The 23,878-nt window shown below is 41.5% G+C and overlaps 1 protein-coding gene across 2 annotated transcripts in view; it reads left to right on the plus strand.

Moving 5' to 3' along the window:
- Positions 1–23,878, plus strand: part of TRABD2A (TraB domain containing 2A) — a 100,208-nt gene that overhangs the window by 25,794 nt on the left and 50,536 nt on the right. For both annotated transcript variants that reach the window (XR_008447944.1, XM_054055272.1), the window contains exons 3-4: positions 15,536–15,682; positions 17,790–17,964. Coding sequence is in view for 1 of the 2 variants with exons in the window: in XM_054055272.1 (XP_053911247.1) it covers positions 15,536–15,682; positions 17,790–17,964 (322 nt within the window). In the remaining variant the exon portion in view is untranslated. The remainder of the gene's footprint in view (positions 1–15,535; positions 15,683–17,789; positions 17,965–23,878) is intronic.

Consider the following 23,878-nt stretch of genomic DNA (forward strand, 5'->3'; position numbering starts at 1 on the left):
CCTGAGAAAATGCTAATCACCACTATGTAGTTAATCTCCAAGATTAAGTTATTCCATTACATAACAAACAGAAACATTTCAGATCTTATGAATTTCCTGAATTTAATGGATTTACCAATAAAAGTATGGTTTTCCATAGCGTGTCTTCTCAGAGATTAATCTTTGGGAAGATTATATTATTATTTTAGATGCTGACTGTCTCTCTGCATACATTTATTTCCCCCATACTAGGTGGCTTTTAATTAATTTTTGTGTTTATAACATTCAGTTCTTTAGCTGATTTTTTTTTTTTCATATTACACAGCATCTGAAACTTTTTAAAATAAGGAGACACACATATGCAAAAAAGACTATATGTTGGAGCAACCTGTCATTCAGTAGAACTGTTGGCTTTGTTTCAGTGCTCAATTTTTCAGTGCTGGAAATACCCAATATACTGGTATAACTTGAAACAAGAAGGTTCTGGTCAAGGTAGCTAGGTCTAGAAGATGGGGAGCATTGCAGAGATAACTGGGTAAAGAAGACAGCAAACATTTTCAAAAGAGAAAATCCTGAAGTATTTTCTCATTTCATGGAGATGCACTTGAACAATTTGATTGATGCTGCTATAGTAGGAAGTGCTTATTTGAGGCACCTTGCTAGTTTTCGTCTGTGCATTCCAGAACAGTTTATAAAGATAGAGCTTGCTTCCTTTTTGCCTTTAATTGGCTGGAGACAGATAGTGCATGGCATTTTACTTAGTTTACTGTGTAAAATGAGCCTTTTTTTTTTTGGGCATCCTTTCCTTAACAATATAGCCTGGGGAGAATGGTAAGCAGATGATGGTTTACTTGTCAAAGGCTGCAAAACTATCAAATGTGTCATTGCAACACAGAAACGCATAGCAGAAAACATGAGCAGGTCACATCAAGCCATCCAGTATGCACTGGGTCCTAAAGACAAGAATAGCTCGCACGGAGTTACAAGGTGTGGTGGGAGCTTGGTGGCAGGAGGGCCAGGTGTGCTGTGCATCCAAGCTCTGCTGAGCACACTCAGCCTTTCCTAACATCAGCATGTCTTTCTGTCTCCAGTTACTATCTCGCTACTTGAAGAAAGTGCTTACACGTGTAGTGCGTGAGCATTTGGGTATGAAAGATAAAAACGCTTGCATAAGCTGTGGAGACCTAATTCATCCTCTTGTCTCAAGACAGAAGTACACCAAAATGATGCCTAGGAAATAAGGCTAGTGGTGTCTTAAATCCAGTGGTGGAGAATGCATCCCTGCATCATTCCTTCCCATCTTAGCTCCCCCTCGTATCTAAAGCACTTGCTGTTGCAGACTGAACCAAAGTTGTTTTGTTGTCCCCAACCCGTGGATGACAACTTGATGGCCTTTTCCTTTATTACCCATATTTTGTAGGCAGAGTGGACTGTGGTGATGGCTGTCTTCTTCTTCAGGCTTCTCTTTTCTGAACTGATTAAAGTAATTTCTTCATCCTTTCTTGTAGTTTATGTTTCCAAGCCTCTGAATAGTCTTCCTTTTCTCTTCTGGACTCTGAATGTGTTTCTCTCACAGCCTTGTCCAGAACTTGGTACAAAATTTTGGTAGAGGCCTTGACAGGGCTGGATAGGACAGGTTAATTGTTTCTCAGTGTTTGCATATTACACTCTTGGAAACTGGCTTTTGCAAAAGCATAATGTTAACTTATAAATCTTCTGGTGCAATGCTGTCCACAGATCCTGTGTGATAATACGGCTACCTTCCCAATAACTCCTCGTGTTATTTGTGTATCAGTTTTGATTTTTTTCTTCCCATAGTTTCATTTGATTCATCTGAGATTATCCTTTCATTTTACTGTAATTTTTTTGTGAAATATTACTCTGCTTCCAAAGAAGCAGAGGGTTTTGCTTCTGAGCATCTTTCTGAGGATCTTCTTTGCCTTGAAATTAACAACAAAAAATCTTTAAAAAGCCATTTGTCATTTTGAGCTCCTTAGCCCATCACAGAAAGGCACATTCAGTTTGAAGTGAGAGCCCCTGTCCTGGGAAGACCTTACGAATTATCTAAATTAAACAAATTGCTTGTTTGTAAGTATGTGAAGTCCTTTGATCTCAGTGCCCTTTTGGTTTGGAATCTCAAGAGATGGGAAAGACTTGAGACCCAGATTTGTCAGAAATGTTGCAAATGAATTGTAACTATACATTGTTCCATTAATGCAGCAGATCCCATAAGCCTTTGCTGAATAGGAAGTACTTATTAATTAGTGTTAGAATGTATCAAGTATAAAATGAAATGTGGAAGGATAAGGATGTTTTAGTGCACTCAGCTGTACTAGTTTGTGCGGTTATCTTGGCAGACTGTTCAGACCACGTTATCTGACTTTTCGCAGAGCTGCACAGATCACAAGCTGTGTGTGACTGTGGACTCCTCAGACCTTAGTACAACTGTGGCTAGTAGAAGAGGGTGGTGCATGAACTCCATTTGAAGTACTTGTTTGGTGCGTGTTGCTGTATGAAAAGAGAAGCAGCAAATATTTTGAGAGCTCTGTGCTAAACAGCTATAGCAGTGCGCCTAAAATTGTGACATTTCATGTTTGCAGAGGAGGAGGACCTTTGCAGTTAGGAGCATTGGTGCCAGAAGCCAGCCAATGATCAAAGTTCCCGATAGTTCCTGGTGAGCTGTTTCAGTGGACTTGGTGCATCCATATAGCCACTCTTTGTGAAAAAGGAACCTGACTGTAGCATTTACTTGACTTGTTAAAGAAAGAATTTGCATTTAGGGTAGATAAAGCCATGCAGTCTAATGAGTTTGATGTGAAAATGGAGTGAACAGAAGCAAGAATTGTTTTAAAATGGATATTCTGGTGGCCAGATTCTTCAAGAACTCTCCACCAGCAGGTCAGCACTAGTGCAAAGTCCCTCGTGATGCCGAAATATTTGTTGTACTGTTTTGCAGCAGGGAAGCAAAAGATGTAGAGGTAGGAAAGGAAAATAAAAAGAGAGAAGGTCTTGAAAGAACAGCTTTAGAGTATCTGAACAGCATTTGGAGGATGGAGGAAAGGCCGAAGGAAGCAAAAATTTTAATTATAAACCAGTGCTGTTACAGACCATCATAGAACTGATACTGGTTTAGCCAGCATGTTATTGAAGGAAGGATGAGAGAATAGCTGGTAAAACTAACCATTTAAAAACTGTCAGGACCAAATGGCACACAGCCAGTGTTTCTAAAGGAACTAGTGCAGAATGCCATGAACTGCTAGCCAGCCTTTTTCAGCATTCATAGAGAACAAGCGAGATCCTAGAAAATGGCACTAGGTGAATGTAGTAACAGCCCTTAACAAGATAAGAACATGTCCTTGGAAACTGTTAAACAGACAGTTTGAATTAAAACCATTTTGAAATGTAACAAAAGGTCAAACATGGCAGCACTTATATCAAACAGGGTTTTTCAGCTAATTTTAAATTGAAATTGAATTAGCCCTTTCTGGTGGTGGAGAATTGCAGGCTATCTTGTGTAGTGTTGTTGCAATAATTCCATCAGCAGAGAAAAATTATTCTAGGCTTAAAGTGTCAATTATTTTTATTTTATGATTACTTTGGTCTTTTTTGGATGACAGCTTTTAAAATGTGCAGTCGTTTCATGTACCATCATCTGATGTCATTGGGTGACTGGTCTGTCTGACCACAATTTAAGTGAACACTGAGCTGCATCCAATATCTCCTTGACACAACGTATTGAGGGTTGGCCCAGTAATGGTTTTGAGTGTCATGAGGTCATCCAAGGTAACCATTTGTGCTGACTAAACTTTGACAGCCTCTGGAGAAGAGTTATGTGACCGCTGAGTAACTGAAAACATGGATTAACTAGACCATTAGTGAAACTGTCTGTATGTTCCTTCTTGGAGGCAAAATAAAGGCACTAATAATATTTTTAAGAGCCTTTGCAAATGGATGATAGAGTTCCAGCAGAGGCTGGATATCTGTAACAGACAGATTCAGAAGAGAATGATCATGATTTGGATTTACATTTATTTAATTACTTTGCTTGCGAAAAAAGAGAACTTGAGAGAAGTCCCATGTGCCATGGCTGACATGGCTTGTCAGTTTCCTATGGAAAGGATAGTGAATGAGGGTATAATTTGCCAGGTTGTGCAGCCTTTCAGTTTTGTTTTACTTAGTTTGAAATGTTTAGGAACTTATGTGCAATTGGACATTCTAGCTGTGAGCCTGCTGTGTGAGTTAAGTTTGCACCTCTTAAACAGCAACATTGCTATTTTTATGTTTGTAAATTCACACTTTCTTGGTGTGTGCACTAGACAAGGAGCACACTTGTCTGGTGACAGTGCTATCTGTTCCATCTGAAAGGTCTCCTGGAAGGGATTGTGTAAGTGGGTTGCAGCGAGGGCTGCAGAGCATTGGGGTTCTGTGTTTGGTACTTGTTTTTGATACTGAACAGAGGGCATACCAAGGAAGTGAGTTGTCTCCCTTGGATCTCACTCTCACCACTTCAGATGGGTGTGGAAGCACTTCCTTCCTCGACGCCTCTTGTCACTTGGCAGAGCATGTCATGGTGGAAGAGTCTTGGCAGTACTCTCGTGGTAGAAGGATCTGATACATCAGCATTGCAATTCATAGTTTAATTTGATACTGAAACATTGACAGCTGTTGCTGTTGAGTTCTAGGAGGTTCAGACAGCCTGATTATAAAAAGTGAGTGTGATGACATTTAACATATGAGATTGAGCACTGAGCATGAGACCATCAGAAATGGACCCTACCCTTCTCCCCATCTTTGGAGCAGCAGAAAACTGGGAATGTTGAACTAAGTGAGTTCTAGCTGAGCTTGTCAGGTCTCCAGTCCACCAAAAGCACTTTCACTGACTCTGGAGCTGATTTAGATACTCATGCAATCAAGCTGAATGCCAACGGGTCACACAAACAAGCATGCTATGATAAACAAGCATGGAATTTATGTGGAGCTCAGGTTTGTGCAGTACGAAGAGGGACTTCAGCCCATATAACAGAATCAGCTTAATGTGATCATATAGTGTGAAATCCTATTTCTGAGTGCAAGAAGTGCAGAAATAGTGAAAAGAGATGCCAGCAAGAGTGTTACACTTAATTTGCGTCACTGTTCAGCTGGAAAACTGTAGCTGGTTAGAACCGTTTTTTCTGGACAGAAGCATGCACGCACATGAAAAAAACCTTAATGTACTGTATCCTTGGAATTCACTGTGTCCTTGTGTACCCACAGTAGTTTCTAGATCTCCATTGGGCTCAAGAAGATCACAGTGGGGTTGACACGCAAACTTCCCTAGGCTCTGAAACCTCTTGGGAAACTTAAATTTCCTTTCTGCATTAATTTCAAGTTACTCAGCAGGTGTTGGGGGTTTGACCCTATTTCAGTTGTTCTGAGTTTTTTTTTTTTTTTTTGGTTTTTGGTTGGTTTTTTATACAAGAGTTTGAAATGCTTTTCTGAGGGATGGTGATTTAAATTCTTGTTTTATCTGTCACAAACAAATGTTATTCTATGTAAGTTTCCCTAACAAAATGTTTGCTTTATGTGAGTTACTTATCAACACCAAGTGTGTTTACCAACATAGTAAGTATGACATGTGTTTCTTGTCCTGCTCATGTGGCAAAAAAACCCCAAAGATCAGCTTCAGTAAAAAAGCATGCTTGGGGGGAGTATTACTAGAAAGGAAGTGGAGGCCTGAAGCTAGGGTTGCTTTGAAGGGTGAATCAGCACAAATTTGATAGCAGAATCCTGACAGAGTGTGGTGGAAAAAACATACCAATGTAAGGGTCAATTGTGTGCTGTCACATATGGGAGTGTGTAGTCTTCAAGAAGCTCTAGGTTGAGCTGTCATTGAGCTGCAACATGAGCTAGTCCAGTGGAGTGTCTCATTGTTAGTGGCTGTGGTAAGAGCGTTGCTTCCATTCCTATTTGAGGATCACAAATTGTTGGGCTGCAAATATGGAGTGTCTTCTTCTAAGAAGGCACCTTAGTCTCAAGAATTGTTTGTAATTAGAAAGGCTAAAGGTAAAGACTGATCAGAAATACCAAGAGGACAGCATTTTTTCCAAGATGATAAAGTGAGGAATTTGTTGGAGTTCATGAATTATAAGAGCTTTTCTTCTGTCTGCTGGAATTCGACACAAATTCCTCATTGCCAACTTCATTTTCCTTGTATATGAGGTTGGGGATAGCATTTTAAACCTTTCATGTATATGACTGTTAAAAAAAATTCTGTAGGAGCTTTATGATGTGAGATACATAGTATATTTGAAGGTATGGATGGCTTCTTTTTGTTATCGCTTCTGTGTCATAAACCAGAGTAACCTCTGTAATCTGTGGGTATTTGGTGTAGATAGTAGTAATGAAGCTTAGCCCAAAACTCTGTACGTGATGTGTTCTCATTCAAACTTGAGTTTTCAGACTAGACTTTTTGGAGTGCAACCCTCATGCCTCTGCTGTATGTACAGTCCTTCTTTTGGGTTTGTTGTCCAAAAAATGGAATTAAATTACTTAGGAGTCTCTTGGAAATATACTGTTAGTCTGAACATACAGGTTATCAAACTTTTCCCAGCTTGGGATAATGAACAGTTCAGTCATTTGAATGTTGTTGCCCTGGTTGCCTGCTTGCTGTTTTGTTTCTGTCACAGTTTTAGCAGATATTCACCAAGCAAGTACTGTTGTACAATACTGTTTGTCCATTATTTCCAAAACTGGTTTTGGAGAATGGTGATTCACATCCGATTATGCCTTTAAAATCCTTTACACAATTCTGAGTGCACTAGAGTTTTTTTGCTTTGCTGCTGAAAGTTGCAGACCTTAAGCCATATGTTCCTCCATTTTTCCATACATGGTGTTGCTGGATGAGTTGCTACTTGTTGCAATACAGCTTTTCCACATAACTTCTGACAAAGCATTGCCCTCCCTAAGGCAGGAAAGCTATCCAGGTGTTCCCTTCCAAGGCCAAAGTATGACATGCCCATGGGATAATTCTTGCCGTGTTTTGTTCTTGTTTTACCACTGCATTTCACTTCCCAGATGGCTTACGTCAGGCCATCTCAATCTTAACAATCGGACTTTTGTGATTCTGGCGACTTTGTGAAAATGATGAGCTCTTGGCAGATACCTCTGCTTTTCTTAAGGGTCCTTGACTGAATGTTTATCCAGGACACTTACCCTGACAGTAAGTGTGTGTGACTTTGCTGGAATTGCTGTGGGGCAGGTGACATGCCTAGGCCTTTACAAAATTATTTGACCCTCTAGAGATCAAAAGGGCTAAAGAAGACTGAATTAACTCATTGTTGGGACTGTAGTTACCCTGTTCACTGAGGTGCCTACAAAATCTCTGTTCATTTGATCTGAATGATATGAGTTTGGAGATACTCATAGAATCACAGAATCATAGAATCAATAGTTAGGGTTGGAAGGGACCTTAAAGATCATCTAGTTCCAATGCCCCTGCCATGCGCAGGGACATCTCACTAGATCAGGCTGCCTACTCCAAGGCTTTCTTCCCTGACAAAATCTTCAGGTAATTTTTCTGTGATGCTTTTTTTCCAAGCCATTCCAAGTGACAGTGTTGGTAGATGCCTATTACAAAGGTACTGAGATCAAATCTGAGCTAAAATCCTCTGACTAGTTATTTTTTGGTGATTTAACTTTATTTTTTTTTTTAAATGAAATCAGCAGGGGAAGGAAATTAATAAAAGCCTTTTGTACAGTGGGTAAATCTTGAGGTTAACAGAGGAAACAAAAGTCCTTTCTTCCGGTTTTGAACACATTAAAGCTGACACAGAAGACCAACGGTTAAAATCTTTCTTCTTTTTAGAGCAATTGCTTACCTGATCAGTAAGATTTCTTGGAAATTAGTTGAACTCAGACAGGCTCTTGAAATTCCTGAGGGGTCCTTGTTGGCACATAGCTATCCCTTTCAAGAACGAAACTGAAAGAGGTGAGGAAAAAAGAAGGAAAACAAAAAACCAGATACTTTTTAACAGGAAACTGTGTATCGTTCAGAAGCATCAAAGGACCAGAAGTTTTCTGGTTGCGTTGGCCTTAGGTGGGCTTTCATGGGTCTGAAAATCATGGTATTTTAGATTTTGCCGAAGGCAGCTTGGTGTGTTGGCTAAAGTGGGACTACTGGTCATGTCCAAATATGGATAGGCAAAGCCATAAGGGAAGGCGCTGGCTGGCAGCGGAGCCAGCTGGCTCATTTGAATAACATGCTTTCAGGGGATTCACACAGCACAGATAGTGGCTTGTAAACTCCCATCCTACCTTAAGTTACATTCTTTTTTTCTGTGTGGCTGAGGTCACAGTTACTATGGAGAGCACAACTTCAGGCCTGTGTTTCACTTTGTGGAAGGTTTTGTCAGCATTTCCTCTTGGAAGGCTTTAGCACTGAGAACTTCTAGCCCCTGGTCTGCCTCAAACCAGCTAGGGGCCATTTCAGCAGGTCTACCACTAATTTTAAGTGTCCATTTCATCCCTGTACCTTGAAAAGGTTATCTTACTCTGCCATGCTCCGTTTAGAATCCAGAAACTTCTCTTACAGATGCACTTAGTTGGCTTGTGATTTAAAGACTGGTTCGAAGTTCACGTTCTAGGTGGAGCAGCAACCAGACTCCTGGTCTAATTGTTCTGTTGAGTGGGAAAATGTTTTATCAATGCTAAGTAGTTTTTACGGAACAGGCATTCCCAGCTGGCAGAAGTCGAGGAAGTCCAAAGTATCTCATTGCATGGTTAGCAGAAAGCATAAGATAACTGCCTAATCTTGTTCATCGCATTGCAAGGCTAGATTGTTTATTAAATTTATAGTCCTAATATTCTCATTTAACACGAGTAATGCAAGTAATATACATAAATTTTATGGAAAGAGGGGGTAAGCACTCAAACCAATGAAAATTTTCTTTTCTGAATTATTGCATTCCACCAAAAATGGCACACTGAAGTGGTGAGAGTTGTTTCAAAATTCAGTATTCTGCTTTTTTGAGACATGCTGCTTTTAGCAATCTTCCAAACCACTGTCAGTTTAAACCTAAGCTATGCGTAGCCTTTGCTAGAGAGGACAAGTTAAAAAATGACCAATATAGGCAGGAGGGGACTTTTAAGACTTTTTATTTCATCTAGCAGCACTCCAAAGAGGATCTGTGGTTGAGCGAAAGAAAACTGGAGGGCAAATCCGGAGTCATCAATGCCAAGTTCATTTAGTTTCATTAATTTTATTCTAGGGAGATGAAAAGTAATGCTAAATGTTGCTGTTGAAACTGTGGAGATAGGTTGAATTTTGGCTGTGCTGCTAGCTTACTCCTTACAGATACAGGCACAGTGATGTCTTTGTAACTTCTACTTCTTTTTACAGTTTGGAAAGCTGAATTGTTTCCTTTCTAAGGGAATTTTCGTGTAAACCTGTTTGTTTATTTATTTTGAAATTTGCTTTATTAACCTCAGTGTTTTAGTTTTGCTTCCATTAGATTTTAAATTATCCAGTGGAAAAGAAGAAAGAAAGAGAAGGTGGACTAAAGCAACTCCTATTTTAGCACAAGTTGTTTTTTTTTTTTAAAAAAACAGCCCCCGAAAATTCAAAACCAAACAAACCAAACAAAAAATCCCTAAAACAGTAGTTGCAGGTGTTGAATTTTAAAAGCCAGCCCAAGGAACCATGGTTTCAGATTTTTTGCTCTGTAACTGTACTATCCTTTAATAAAATTTTGAGATGGCTGTGTTAAATATATTGTAAAATAAATAATTATGTAAAAGAAGGAAAGCTTTACCATCAGCCTACTGGTTAGACAGTCTTGTAAATTAGAAAGTGGGCACAAACTAAGAGAAATTTGGATTGCTAGTAATTCTTTTCTATTTGATTAGTTCTTCCCAAGTCTGATCTTGACCTGAGTTTAGGAGCTACATGGCAATGGTAATCCAGAGCAAGCTGGACTTTGAAAAAATTCTGAGTAGGTGACAGGCAGGAGTTCTAAGTGTAGTGTGTTGAAAGTCCATTTTTTTGCTTTGAACTTTGGTTCAGGACTGTAGAAACCTGAAAATTATACAAAGGCTGGTCTCTAATTCTGTTTGATGAAGTAAAAATATATTTGATGAAGGTGTGATTTGTGACAGTTTTAAAAACAAACTTTGCTAATGTTACAAAATCCTTAACAAAGATGGAATTTCTAAAAGAAGTGTGTTCATAACCACACTGTTAGCCCTGTAGAAAGATAGGAGCAAGTCCCAGGAAAGTTATGAAGGTGTCCTGCTGTGAACTGCAAGCTGACCTGTGAAACAGGAACATTTCATTTCATTATTCCCTTGCTGGTTTTATTTCACATTCAGCACGTAGTGGGGTTTTTATTTCTCTTTCTGTCAGTGGAAACATAAAAGCCTGTAAATTGGTGTAAATTACTCAGAAAAAAAGACTATGTATTAAGGTAGTCTGTTACAAGGAAATGAATTGCACTTCTTCCAGCAGTGCTGTAAGCAGTGTTCCTCTGATCTACCATCATCCTGCACCTAGAGAAGGATGATAAATTCTTTCACTGGCTCAGAAGTGCCTGATAAATTATTGGAGGTCCCTTGTTTTTATAGCTCCTTGTTGGAAAAGGGTTGGCTTGTGTATTCCCATATAAATCTCAGATAAAAAGCAAAACCTCAAAGAGCATCTTTTTATACAGTTCTTGAAAGACACACTGGAAAAATCTAGCACCAGCTGTGCCAGGATGAGTTTTTTTCAGCAGACCAAAGACCAAATTCTTCATTGCCATTACCTCTGCCAATATCTATGTGCCCAATTTGAGGCAAACAGAGCATCCTCTAAGTGCCTTGGATAATTGTTCTAGAGAAGAGGCATACACTCTGCTTGCCATGCTGGCTTCTGAGGAAAAAAGCTATAAATAAAACCAAGGTCATGGGAAACTTGTAACTCGTATGTGATCTAGGAGATTTTAATTTCTTTTTGTTTCAGTGACTTGTTGTACTGTTTGTCTCTTGTCCTCTAGGTGAGTCTCTCCAATATCCTGTCTTTTCTAGTCACCCAAATCCAATCTTTCTCACAAAAGTGGTCCAGGTTTGTGAAGTTGCTTCCTTTTTCTGTCTTCTGTACAAAAGATTGTTGCACAGGCCACAGGGAGCATCTCATCTGGTGCAACAGTCCTGAAAGTGATTTAAGTTCCTCTGAAGGCTGCAAATGTAGGTTTAATCCATTGGTATCCTCAACCCCCGACAAAATCAGAGTTCTTCTGCCTGTGTGAGCAGGATTCTGTTTGCAGGGCTACTGACTGCAAGTGGGTTCAAGTTTCCAGTCTCTGAGAAGGCCAGTCCTAGATTTTTGCTGGGCTGTGAGCATCAGACATCTAAAGAGCTATGTCCCATTGGAGTGAGGAATCCCACTCTCTTCTCAGCACTTGGTCTGCTGGACTATTACCATGACAAAGGAGGATTATTGACTTTCATGGTCATGATGCCTTTGATTTCAGGCTTGCTTTGATTTGAGGCAATGGTGTTCACTGGCCCAGAGAAGCAATGATCTCCTCCAGGTGAAGAGCAAGGAGAGAAATATGCTTTTGAGAAGGAGGAAGAAAAGGGAAAGAGCTAGCCGAAGAGGCTCAGTGGAAGCCGTAATGGATGCAGTTAGTTGCTGGGAAGGGCCCAAAAGAAGCCCATAATTCCTTAAGACAATTAAAAGTAAATTGTCCAGCTGAGTGATGCCAGAGCAAGGAAGATGCTCCCCCAGACTATAATTCAAGGGGCTGAATGGCCTTCAAAAACTGAAAGTGGATAGAAAAAAAACCCCAGAAGATGAGGCAAATGATGGAACAGATGTGAGCGCTTTTGTTGGGAAGACTTAGAGGCTAGCGGGATGGCGATAAGGCTAATTTGAGGCACATAATGCCAGGTTCCTTTCATATGCAGAATAGCACTTTGATCCAGTGTGGATGAAAATGCTGAGAAGTGGAAAGGATGGCAGGAGGCCTTTTGTCTTTGACAAAAAAGGCATCTGCTGGGCTCTAACCTCCTTTTCCCACCCCCTTAGCCTAACAGGCCACTCCAACAATGGTAGTAAAGGGGAAGAGTGTCTCCTGGCAGATGAAGAAATTTCTAGGAGGAGAATGAGGCTTGCAGCACTGTGTGTACCAGAGAGCTTAATCGATTTTTTCCACAGTACAAAAAGGGAGAGTGTTGAGGGAAGACTGATCACAGTGGAAATGGGAGGTGTAAGAAAAAGAAAATCCCTTTCTAATAAACTTGTTACTTTTGTTCACTAAATACATCTTTTCAGGATATGCTTTGATGCTCCTATAACTACACTTGATGAAGCAAAGTAGAGTAGAGCTGCTGGGGGGAAATGTGAGGTAAGGGAGAATAGTTTTTGAAGGAGGATGAGTATGGAGTGATTTCTTTGGATTGCAACACAGGAAAGATTTTGGAATTAGTAAAACACAGTGCAGAAGATAACCTGGAAGACAGATGCATACTTTCTGTACCACTTGTTGGAGGAGCTTACCTCAGCACAAATTCTTGGGTGTGATTCCTAAGCAAAATTGAAAATTTTTCTTCAATATTTCTTTCTTTTCTGTTATCTTCTTAACTTCTTGGATATATTAGAAATGAAAAGACTGCAGGACTGAATGGGGAGCTAGGAAGGCGCGCAGTATTTGTGCCAAGAAAATATAGCAGTTGCAGATTGACTCCTGATCTAGTCCCTGCTTCTCATTCTCTGTGATTTTCTTTGGCTTTTCACATCTGGTAAACAAAACTAGCATCCACAGAGTTTGATGTCTGTGATCTTCTGTAAGTATCACTTCTCCCCTAGTCCATTGTTTTCTTTGCAAAAAGATAACAGATAAGAATTACCAACCTCTGAGCAAGACCCTATCAGCAAATTAAATCCTTTAAGAACAGTAGGTTCAAGAGTCTTCTTCTCTTGATATCCTGATAGTGTTCATGACTATTTACTGAAGATAACCTTCTCACCAGGGCATCTCACCATTGCTTCAAGCAGTGCCTGGTACTGCAAACAACTCATGTCTCTTTACTCCCTACATGACTCTTTACTTCCCCCAAGAAGGTACAAGTAATACAGAAATGGAGAATAGCTGTTATGTTCCTTTGTGAAGCTCTACACACACTCTCAAGCCAAACTGCAATCCTAAGTAATTGTTCAGTAGATGTGTTGTGATTCCCCCTCCAGCAGATGCCAACATTCTGTTCAGACCAGCTGGTGGGGAGAGGATTTTTGGCAATAGCATCTCCTGCTCTCCAGCTGTGCAAAGCCTGATGATATGAGTTACTGTAACTCATTAGGGAACACTAATTGTCAAGGACATTGATGCTTTTTTAATTTCTGCCCATTTCTCATATTTTGACTTTTGTTGCTACCAGTGCTTGGGCTGTGGTTGAGAATGGTGCAGAGGGACTCAGGCTGCTGATGCTGCTGCCATCAAAGGAGCTGAGACTACCTCTGTCTCTCACAACGCCAAGGTGAAAGCCCCCTCTCTGGACAGGCTTCTGGTGGTTCTTGTGTGACTTCTCTCTCAGGTGCGGTGCACAGTGATAGGATGAAGATCTGCATCCAAATGGAGAAGTCCATACTGGCAGGGAACAGGCCATGCAGTGCCACACAAACACACGGAGTAGGCTGTGGCATCCATGGAAGCCTAATGGATGATCTGTCCACAGGCAGTCATGTTTGGGAAGGGGCGTAGGAGTGTTGGGCAGTGAGCTTGGACACCTTGTTCTTTGGAGGTGAAACGTGAACCACCTCAATGTAAAAAGTCTTTTGTGCTTTCCCAGGTGGGCAGGCAAACCCTTCAGCCGCTGCCATCCTGAGATAATTTCACATCTCTAGTACCAACTCTCCCCCCTCCACCTCAGAAAGATATACTCTTATTAAGGACCAGAGAGCTGCCAAAGCTGCCTCACCAGGACAGCTTTCTGTCATGCCAGCGGTAGGTTTAAAAATATGAGAGGAAGGGGAGTTGCCTCTATTCCTATACAAACAGGTGTAGTAATCCTCCATAACTGCAGGTGGTCGTTGTGGTTTGAAATTGTGCTCCTGAAACAGATTTCTTAGCTGTTTGCAGTTTACTTTTTGCTAATTTCTTATGGCCAGTGGGCGGGCACAAGAAAGAAAGATGCCTGTGTGGCCTGACCTGGCTGCTATGCTCCAGGCCAGGTCTGTTTGGAGGAGAGACTGAGTCTGTTTAACTTGAAGCACACTTCAAGGGAGGAGGAAGGAGATATGTGTGAGGAAGGTAAGTGACAGCCGGCATGCAGGCTGTGGAAGTACAGCAGAGAGAGGAAGATTTGCTTTGTTCTCATGTCTCGCTCAGCAGGCTGGTGTTTTCTCCACAGAAGCTGGTTACCCTCTGCTGATTTGTGTTCAGATGAAAAGCAAACAGTAAAGATTGCAGAACCTCTTTGATGTGCTTGCTTTACATTGAGGCAGAACTACCTGACCAGCTTAGGAGACCATCGCTGGTCTTATAACTACCCTGTGGACAGGAACTGTCTGGTCATCGTTTGAGAAGCTGTAGAGTCTAGAAAAGGTCAGATTGCTTCAATGGTAAATTGTCCATGTGGATGCTGCTATGATAGTCAAATAGCTTAGAAAATAAGTCATACCCGTGGAAGTGCTTTTGGCTGAACTGATTTTACACACAAGATTTTCCTGGCATGACCTATTAGTCCTGGCTGTAGAAACCCCACATTTTCAGTAGGAATTTGGCTTGTCTCTCAGTGAATCTGTCTGGTGCGTTAATATCCATCAGGGCTTCTCTGTGTGGGAAGTGAAGCCAAACAAATGGAAAATGATAGCTTCAGAAGTGCAGTAAACTCCTGGATGCATACTTTTGTTTGGTGTTTTCAGTTTGGTCTTCTTTAATTTACTTCTGAGTTAAACAGAAGTCTTTTGCAAGATGACCACTGGTTAGTTTGATGTAACTTTTCGGAGTGTCTACCTGCAGGTATTCCTTTAGAAATGTGCACTTTGCAGCAAAGTGAATTCTTGCCCTTTTTAAAAACATGAGATGGGAATCAATGTTGCTATTCATGGACACACTTCCAGAACTAATGCTAAATTATGTGCTTTCAAATTTGCTTAAATATGTGGTGGTTTGGCTTCAGACAGACAGCTCTAGTTGTAGTGAGTACAGCATTGTTTCAGGTTCCGTGGGACCTGTGCCTTTCTATAGGAGATGGAATGTTGTGCTGGGGGAGGGCAAACTGCACCTATTTGTTCTCACATCTACCCTGTCCTGTAATCCCAAGATTGGTTCTCATAATCTTAGTACATTAAGTACTTGCTCACTCATTTGTGAGTTTCATGGTGTTGGTGAATACCTACAGTTCCAGAGTGCTCTTGATGGTATTCGAGAGAAATATCCAGGAGGAATTAATAACACAGAACCCTTGTCAGGCTGCAGAAAGTCACAAAAGCTTGAAAAATACAGAGCCCTCAGCAGGCGGCTGTATGTCTGTGGTCTTCTCAAAGGGCAGGATGAGAACTCACCAGGCACTCTGTCTTTTCCTCCCTCTCCCCCTCCCTCAGGTGGTCTTTGCTTTGAATCAGACTCTCTTGCAGCAGGAGAGCCTCCGAGCAGGCAGTTTCCAGATCCCCTATACGACAGAAGACCTAATCAAGCATTACAACTGTGGGGACCTCAGCTCCATCATCTTCAACCATGACACTTCTCAAGTGAGTCTTGCCACTGCAGCCCTTGTACTATGCACATGTCCCTGTAGCACTAACCCCTGTCTCACTCATGCTCATCTCTCCTTGGGCAGGCCTTTTGCAGGTGATGGCCAAGGGCATGTCTCTGGCTCCCTGGTGCATCTGCTTTCCTGCACCTCTTGTCCCAGGAGTCTGCACCACCTCACTCCTGTCTTCCTGTGTGCAGGCAGTGAGGGCCCAGCTGCCTTTCTATTTTGGGCAACTGCCATGTTTGCTTTAATGTCAAATCTGTATTAGTTAATCCTTTATTTTCTTAAAGATCCTGTGGAATTACACTGCCTTAAGTATGAGTGAACTTAGCACCAACAGAGAGCAGCAGCAGGCTCTCGTGTGCAAATAGCAACAGAGAAATGCATTCGTGACTTGGACACTTGTGTAAGGCTGGGCAAGTTGCAAGCTTTTTGATGTTGCCTTTCAGTATGATTGTGTACTGTGGGCAAGGCCCAAAGAAGAGAAATAGCGTGAAACAAAGAAAAGATAGATTTGGACAGGGTGTTAAGGAAAAGAAAGCCTTCTGAAGTCTCACAGACTTGGTTTATGGAGACCGTTTCCTAAGCAGCACAGTGGAATGCAATGTTCTGATCCTTAAACCACAAGAAAATGCCCAGCAGGGACCAGTTTGGGCTGTTAGATTAGCTAACCCCAGACTGAAACAGTAAGCCTCTCTATTCCTTTCCACGATGTACTGCCTGGTGATTCATGCACATCAATGAAAATGTAGACTCTAGCATTGCAGTGCTGAACAATTTGAGTGTTGGTACCTGGACTTTCCCCCCTGAATAACCTTTTTCCTATGGCCTTTTGATATATACAGTGCAGTGCTGCAGAGCTAAGAATGTTTTTCCCACAATGAGCTTTCTGCATGTGTTGTCACCTTCCTGTCCTGCACACCCTTTTGGCTGCAAGTGCAGGCAACTGGTCATTAATGCTACCTAGACCTTACACAGTGCACTTCATTCATAGATATCGAGTCTTCTCTAAGCAGGCTAGCACTGTAAGAGCATACAGACGCTACATAACTGTTCTGCTGAGGAGTTAATGTACTAAAGATGGCTGGCGTTGCCCTGAGGTCCTTGGAGAGGACAGCTCTTGCAGAGACTTGCCTGTCTCTGTGGGCCCTTCATTACACAAGGGGCTCCACCACAGGGCACGCTCCCTCAGGGTGGAGCTGAGTAATGATAGCCTGCAACACTCTCAGCTTATGTTTTTAAGCAGAACTTGTCTGTAAATTGTATTTGACCGCACTCTTAACCAATAAATGACCTTTTGTAAACAGTTGGTAATAGTGTCTGAGGGGCTTCAGAGCTGCAACCTCTCAAGTGAAAGCACCTGGCTTAGTAGCTCTCCACAGAGACAATGACTTGCAGGCCCTTTCTTTATCAGTTCCAGTAGCTGCAGTGTCTGAAGCTACTTATCAAGAAGCCAGTGTGGCTGCAAATCCAGACTAGCAAATCGTCAGGGTGGTGTTCAGCCACAGCTGTACTGGGAGCCCCAGGGGAGGAAGGCAGTATTTTAAAAGATACCTTGGGGACTGGGGGACTAGAAGTGGTAATACTTTCTTTCCTGACAAAATCTAGCACTATCACTTTTGGGAAGTTTGGGGATGTCTTTGCTAACTAGTTCAAATTGCACAGTTTTTCTTTGACAGCCTGAGGGGTCTGATACCAGTCAAGCTCTATTAGAAGAGTGTAATTATCATTATAGTTATGACATACCTATGTCAGTTTAAGGAAGAGGTATGTAGCTAAAGATAGCCAGAGGGAAATATTTACTTTCTTCAAATGAGCAATCTGGATTTGGGATCTACGGTGTAGCAAACTAAGAGTATTTGTTGACTTGGCATCTAAAGAAATTCAGCCGGTTGGCTTGTGAAATGACGCATTGAGAGAAATGAAGCACTATGCATTAAAAGTTAACTGAGTCATTTTTTAGCTTGCTTTGGGTTTTGTCCACGTGTGTGCCTTGAGGGTTAACACAATCGCCATATTTAGTGGTGGAGCAAAATGCCTGTGCATGATGGCTGACTGTGCAATAAATGACCCTTTCATGGAGACTCTTTTTTCTACCTTAGGTCCCAAATTTCATTAATGCTACACTTCTGGCTCATGAACGCATTACTGCCCAAGAGATAGACAGCTACTTCCGTCAAGAGCTCATCTACAAGCGAAATGAGCGAATGGGCCTGAGGGTGAAGGACCTGTTGGAAGAGTACCCAGACAGGAGTTTTTTCTTTGCATTTGGAGCTGGTATGTAATTGAAGTGACCTTCAACCTGAACACATTCTCCCCATATTCGTTAGAAGCTTTTTACAAATGCTTTACTCATTGTAAAGAAGGGTCAGTACTTTTACCGTGGTGGTCACGGCTTTGCCATGTAGTTGAACCGTAGGAGGAAAACATTTTTGTGTAGGAGAGTAGTTTTCTTCAGGGTGCAAAGAGCTCAGAGTGTATGCATTGATTGCAATATTTGAGATATGCATGGCCAACGATGCTGAAGCAACTACAGTGCTTACATAAAAGTAACAGCTCTTGGACATGTTTTTATGCTCTGGCCAACCAAGGTGGAAAAGTAGGAGAAATATGGAGCTGAGATGAAAAGTAGCTAGTCAGAGGTTGCACCAGTGCTTGACTAAACTTTTCAAGAACACATCCAAAAGAATAATATGCCAAATCACGTGAATCAAAGTAGCTTAATAAATGCAAGGGATGAGGCAAGGTACACTTTTTCCTTTCTCTTCATGCTGTAGCTCCTTGCCTCTTTCCCTACGCTTCCACAACTACAAATTTTATCTGCCAGTGTTTTGCAGCAGAGCATTGGGCCCAGAAGGGGAAAACTTACTCAATTTTTCTGCCTCTTAGCAGCTGACAGGAATCCATAGGCACATCCAGCAGCACAGTCAGCTCAGTGAGGTTAACACCCACACTAAGGCTGGATGAAGAGTGTAAACAGAATCAATTTGCCATGACTTCTGTCCTTTGTTCTAGCAAAAAAAAAGTGAGGATTGGTGTTTGAGAAGACAGGTGGCAATTTCCGGAGAAGTATCACATCACAACCGTCATGAACCATTTGGACCTTGGGAGAGGGGGAGAACTGAAACTGGTGTCAGGATGTGATGTTTTCTGGTCTCAGGGCCACTGCTTTAGTGAAGATGGAAGATCTAGGCAAGGCAAGGAAAATATTTATTTAAACCCTCTAACTGCATTAGTATTCGAAATCTGTGGGAATCTCCGCATTTGTGGTTGCAAACTTAGAACAAAGGTCCTGAGTGTGTGAGCAGGGAGTTAATGAAATGTGGCTGATAATGTCTGTTCAGGCATGCATGAAGATTGTAGCACGCTATCTTCCTGCAGTGTCACTGCTTGTTGCAATTCCCAGTCTCTAAGGGCAGTGAAGCAGGCCAAGGTTATGTAGGTTTTGATTATGTCTGTCTGTAAGCTAAGACCAGGGCTTTGCTGTACTCCACTGCTCATGCTGTTCTGATCACTTGTTCCTGCTGGACTGACAGTTCTTGACCAGTGTGTATGTGAGCCCTGAGTGCCTGCATCAGTTGCAGGTAGATAGTTTTATGTCATGAGCTGGTCACAGACGTTGGGCCTCCAGTAACTGGGTCACACCTGAGCAATAAGTGGGTCATGCAGGTGGATAGATGTGGTTGTATCACTCTGAGTTTACTCTGTCCTGGGGACAGAATCCTCTGAGAGAAGAGAGCCTATTACCTTCCTTGCACACACACCTCTGTGTCCCAGCAGCTACACTGCACAAATCACAGATGCTTTTTTGTCATCTATTAAGATGCTTCTTTGTCATCTGTTTCCCCTCCTGTCAATTTCCTTCCCTGACCCACTCTCTTGCCCCGGAGTGTCTTCATTGTCATTACTGTGCATAGCTCTGTTCCAGAGCCCAGATACACTGCAGGAGCAGTAGATCCCTGTCCTTCCCCATCTCTTTTGTCCTCATAGTTAATGACAGGATTCCCAGGCTTTCTGGATTCTTGCTTTCCTTCTTATTCTTATATTTCCTTTTCCCAGTTGCCCCCTTCTTTGTCCTCAGATTGCAACTTCCAGGAGAGCAGAGTCTGGATTCACCCAACACCGCTATACTGCAGCACTGCCTGAAGCCTTGGGCTTTTAGGAACACCATTGATGTGTGACTTATATGCACATGGCTTGATTTTCAAGCATCAGGCATGCTCTTCTCATGCTTATCCATCATAGTTTTGAATCCAGACAGGTTCCTTATCTTCTCTAAAAAGTCAAGATCAGCTTTGAAATCACATTTGGTTACACGATGGCTTTGGTAGAAGTCCAATCTCTGTTCTTATCTGCTCTTACAGATATCTCTGCTCAAAAGATAGTGACAGCTTCCCACTTTTAGCAGCACAATTCCTCAAGATCCCTTTGTTTGGCCACACTTGGCTTCCCTTTTTTTAATTTTTATTTGTTTCATATTGACTGTCTAAATAAAATAAGTAATATCATAGGTTATAGTGCAGAAAACAGATTAATTTCTACATAGTTCTGAGGTTTTCTGAGTGCACATTACAAATATAAGCGCAGGCTTTTATTTTTTCCTACCAAGCTAGTTTAGACTTCTGCTTTCTCACTTGCTGAATGTCACAGATAATTACGTGAGCAAGAAGTGGAAAAGAAGGAATGTCTTGTACTCAGCTTTGAGCATTGCTTGAGTATTATATTGTTGTTAATTACTGGAAAATGGTTTCAGGAAAGTGCTCATTTGGGGCAGGTTAGAATGAGCTGCAGCAGAAGGTGGAAGAGGAGGAGAAAAAGAAGTGGGAGTCGAACTAAAGCATCACTGCATTGTGGTTTTCCCTCTTTTGACCAGTTGTGAGAGCAGTCTGTCCCAGCAGTGGTTGGGAAACTGCAGGTTGAGTTTACATGAAAATGGTAGCAGGATATCCAAGGGCATCTAGCTTAGAAGAGGAAAAGACTTTTGGTTGTTTCTTTCCAGATTTTTTTAACCTGTACATTTTACTTTTAAAAAGGCTCGACATTTTTTTCCATTAATCAAACAGCATTGAAAAAAACCTTTTATCATCAAGTATATTCAAACAAGGTCATGGCCTGTGGGTGACTATGGTATTACAAATACCCCCTCTTGTTATTTAAATTGCTCTTCATATTTTTATTTTAAGTGGGGAAAGATAATGTAAGATTATTTATTTTACATTCCAAGTGGATTGATGTAATTTAGAGATGTGTAGTACGTCGTGGAAAAGATGCTCATGCCTCTTTCCCGGTGATAGTATGGGCACATATTTATAGATGTTGTTTTCTTACATGGAATGACATGTGGTAATTTGGACTGTAATAGATGTAATCATTAGACCCAGCATATATGTTTACTACATTTTAACAGATCAGACAAACTCCACCTATATTGTGTTGAAAACATTTCACAGTCAGAGCTTGTTTCTGTAACTATTTTTGTTCAGAAATAATTCAAGGTTGCACAAAGGCGGAGAGTAAAAGAATAACAGATTTTGCTGGAACTGTCCAAAAAGCTTTGCCTCTGGCCAAAGTGCAAACATTTGAAGCTGAAGTAAGTCTCTTTGAGGGAATTAGAGGAAAGCATGGGAAGAAAGAGATGGTAATGACAGCAGCATTCCACTAGATTCTGTAAGGATTTTATCCTAATTGTGGACAGGCCTTTCTGTATGGTGGCACCAGATTTACAAGCCAGACCTACTTCCTGTTGCCAGTGGCAGAACTTATGAAGCGCATCAGCTGTAATATTTCACAATTTTTAATTTCTCTGAAGCTCTCTCAGCCTTTCCTCATATGACAGGCGCTCTAATTATTCATCATCTTTGTGGCCCTCTGATGGGCACTTTCCACTACATCCACATCTCTTTTGAACTGGGGAGCCCAGAGCTGGACACTGGACCTAGATGTATGTTACCAGGGCTGAGAAGCAGGGAAGGATCACCTCCCTCAGCCTGCTGGCAATACTCAGAACACAGCCTAGAAGACCACTGGTTTTCTTTGCCACAAGGGTATGCAGCTGGCTCAAGGTGAGCTTGATGCCCACAAGGACACCACATCCTTTTCTGCCAAGCTGCTCTTCAGCCAATTGGTTCCCAGCCTATCCTGGTGCCTGGAGCTATTCCTGCCCAGGTGCGTGGCTCAGTTTGCTGAACTTCATGAGCCAAGATTCCTTCATCATAAATCCATACTGACCAGTCTCAATCGTCTGCTATCCATAACACATTTGGAAATAGTTTGCAGGATAATTTGCTCCATCACCTTCCCCAGGAACAGAGGTGTGGGTGATCACTTTGTAGTTCCACTGATGCTGCTTCTTGCCTTTCTTGAAGACAGGAGTGATACTTGCTTTTTTCCCAGTCCTCAGGGACCTTCCTCAATTGCCACAACTGTTACAGATAATTGAGAGTGGCCTTACGGTGACATTGGCAAGTTCTCATAGTTCCTGTGGGTGTATCTTATGGGAACTTGTACATGTCCAGTCTGTTCGAATGTTCCTTAACCCGTTCTTTCTGCACCCAGGGTGAACCTTGCCCTAGACATAGGAACCTGAGATTCCTGAAGGCTGGTTTTACCATTAAAGGAGTTGACAATGGCACTGAATACATTGGCATTTTCCATATTCTGTGTCACTAAGTCTCCAGTTGCCTTCAGCATTAGGCTGACATATATCTAGTGTATGCTTTACTACTGAGGTATCAGTGGAAGCGTTCCTTGTTTCCTTTTATATTTCTCACCAGATTCAACTCTAGATGGGCTTTTTACTACAGGATAAGCATGGCTTATTTGCTTTGCCTTACTTATGGTTTCTGTTCAAAGGGCTAAAGAATAAGAGAGAGAGGAAAGAAAAAGTGTTGAGGGTCTTTTTTTTTTTATGCAAGAGGAAGAATACTTAGTGGCATGAGATTCTGAGTTAATTATGACAGGCAGGGCTTCAGGTGAAGCAAGAGTTTCTAGGAGCCAGGTTTAAATTCCCTCCAGTCTCTCCTGCCTCTTTGAACAGCCGAGAAACTCCAGAAGTACCATCTCATGAATAAGTAGTATAGAGGGATCTAAGATGCCAGAGACTGGCTGTTCTGTTTCTCATTCTTTACTCACCCTGCCAAGATCTCCCAGAAGGAAGAATTATGAGCAGATTGATGAACCAATATGCCAGCTAGTGATTTAGCAGCTCAAGTAAAAGCTCCAGATCTTATCTTCCTCCCAGCAGCTGAGTCAACTGACACTTGCTGAAGTAAAATTAACTCTTAGATGGTTGACGTGTGATCCAACAACACACAGAAAAAGGATTTGGACATCATTCTAGAAACGTAATTGACCCTGTCTGGGCTGAAGATGGATGTGTAACTTTTTGTCTCAGCCACCTGGACTAGGAAAAGACAGAACCACCCATATTTACCCCAGAGTCTGCCACAGCACACCAAATGGCTTACTCCAATTTCTCTAGGTTTTAAGGTGGTCCTTGGGATGTGGGAGACTGATCAGTTATCTGTCGGTCTCAGGTGAAAAGTGAATTGGATCCACAGGCATATCTGATGCCTTTTCCCTTGCCCTTACATCATACAAACAAATGAAAAAAAAAAAAAAACCAACAAATTTCCAGGGGAAGCTGGAATTGTGCTGAGTCTTTCTGTCCTGAATGATGTGTTAGGTGATGTTGTTCACATGTAGAGCTATTCACTTTAGCTTCTTGAAACTGACTGTTCCACCTGGCATTTTTGGATGGGAAATTACGCAGGAGGAACAAGATTTATTGTCCAAGAAAAGAAAAAAATGATTACAGTGCTAAGGCCAGGTCTCTGTCTATTTTTATTAGGTGCTTATACCTGTAAAATAAAACCGAACTAAAACTTGCCGTGGGAATATGAAAGTTGCCCAGGTAAGTGGGATATCAATTTGCTGATGAAATTCAATGGGAATTCAGAACCCAGCATGGGAACTTTGAACATTTCGTCAGCATATTTGGGACTGAAGATGTGGGTGTGCACAGGGAAAGTAAATTTATCTATGCCTTGCCTAAAGGACTTGAAATGTGTAATAAAAAAATTCATGAAAAATCCACAAGAAGCTGAATCGTGGCAGATCTTGGAAGAAGACAAAAAGACAAGGGAGTGAACAGGAAAATAACATAATGACAAAACAGATTAAATTAGTCTTG

Source organism: Cuculus canorus, chromosome Z, assembly GCF_017976375.1.
Source record: "Cuculus canorus isolate bCucCan1 chromosome Z, bCucCan1.pri, whole genome shotgun sequence".
Taxonomy (NCBI): Eukaryota; Metazoa; Chordata; class Aves; order Cuculiformes; family Cuculidae; genus Cuculus; species Cuculus canorus.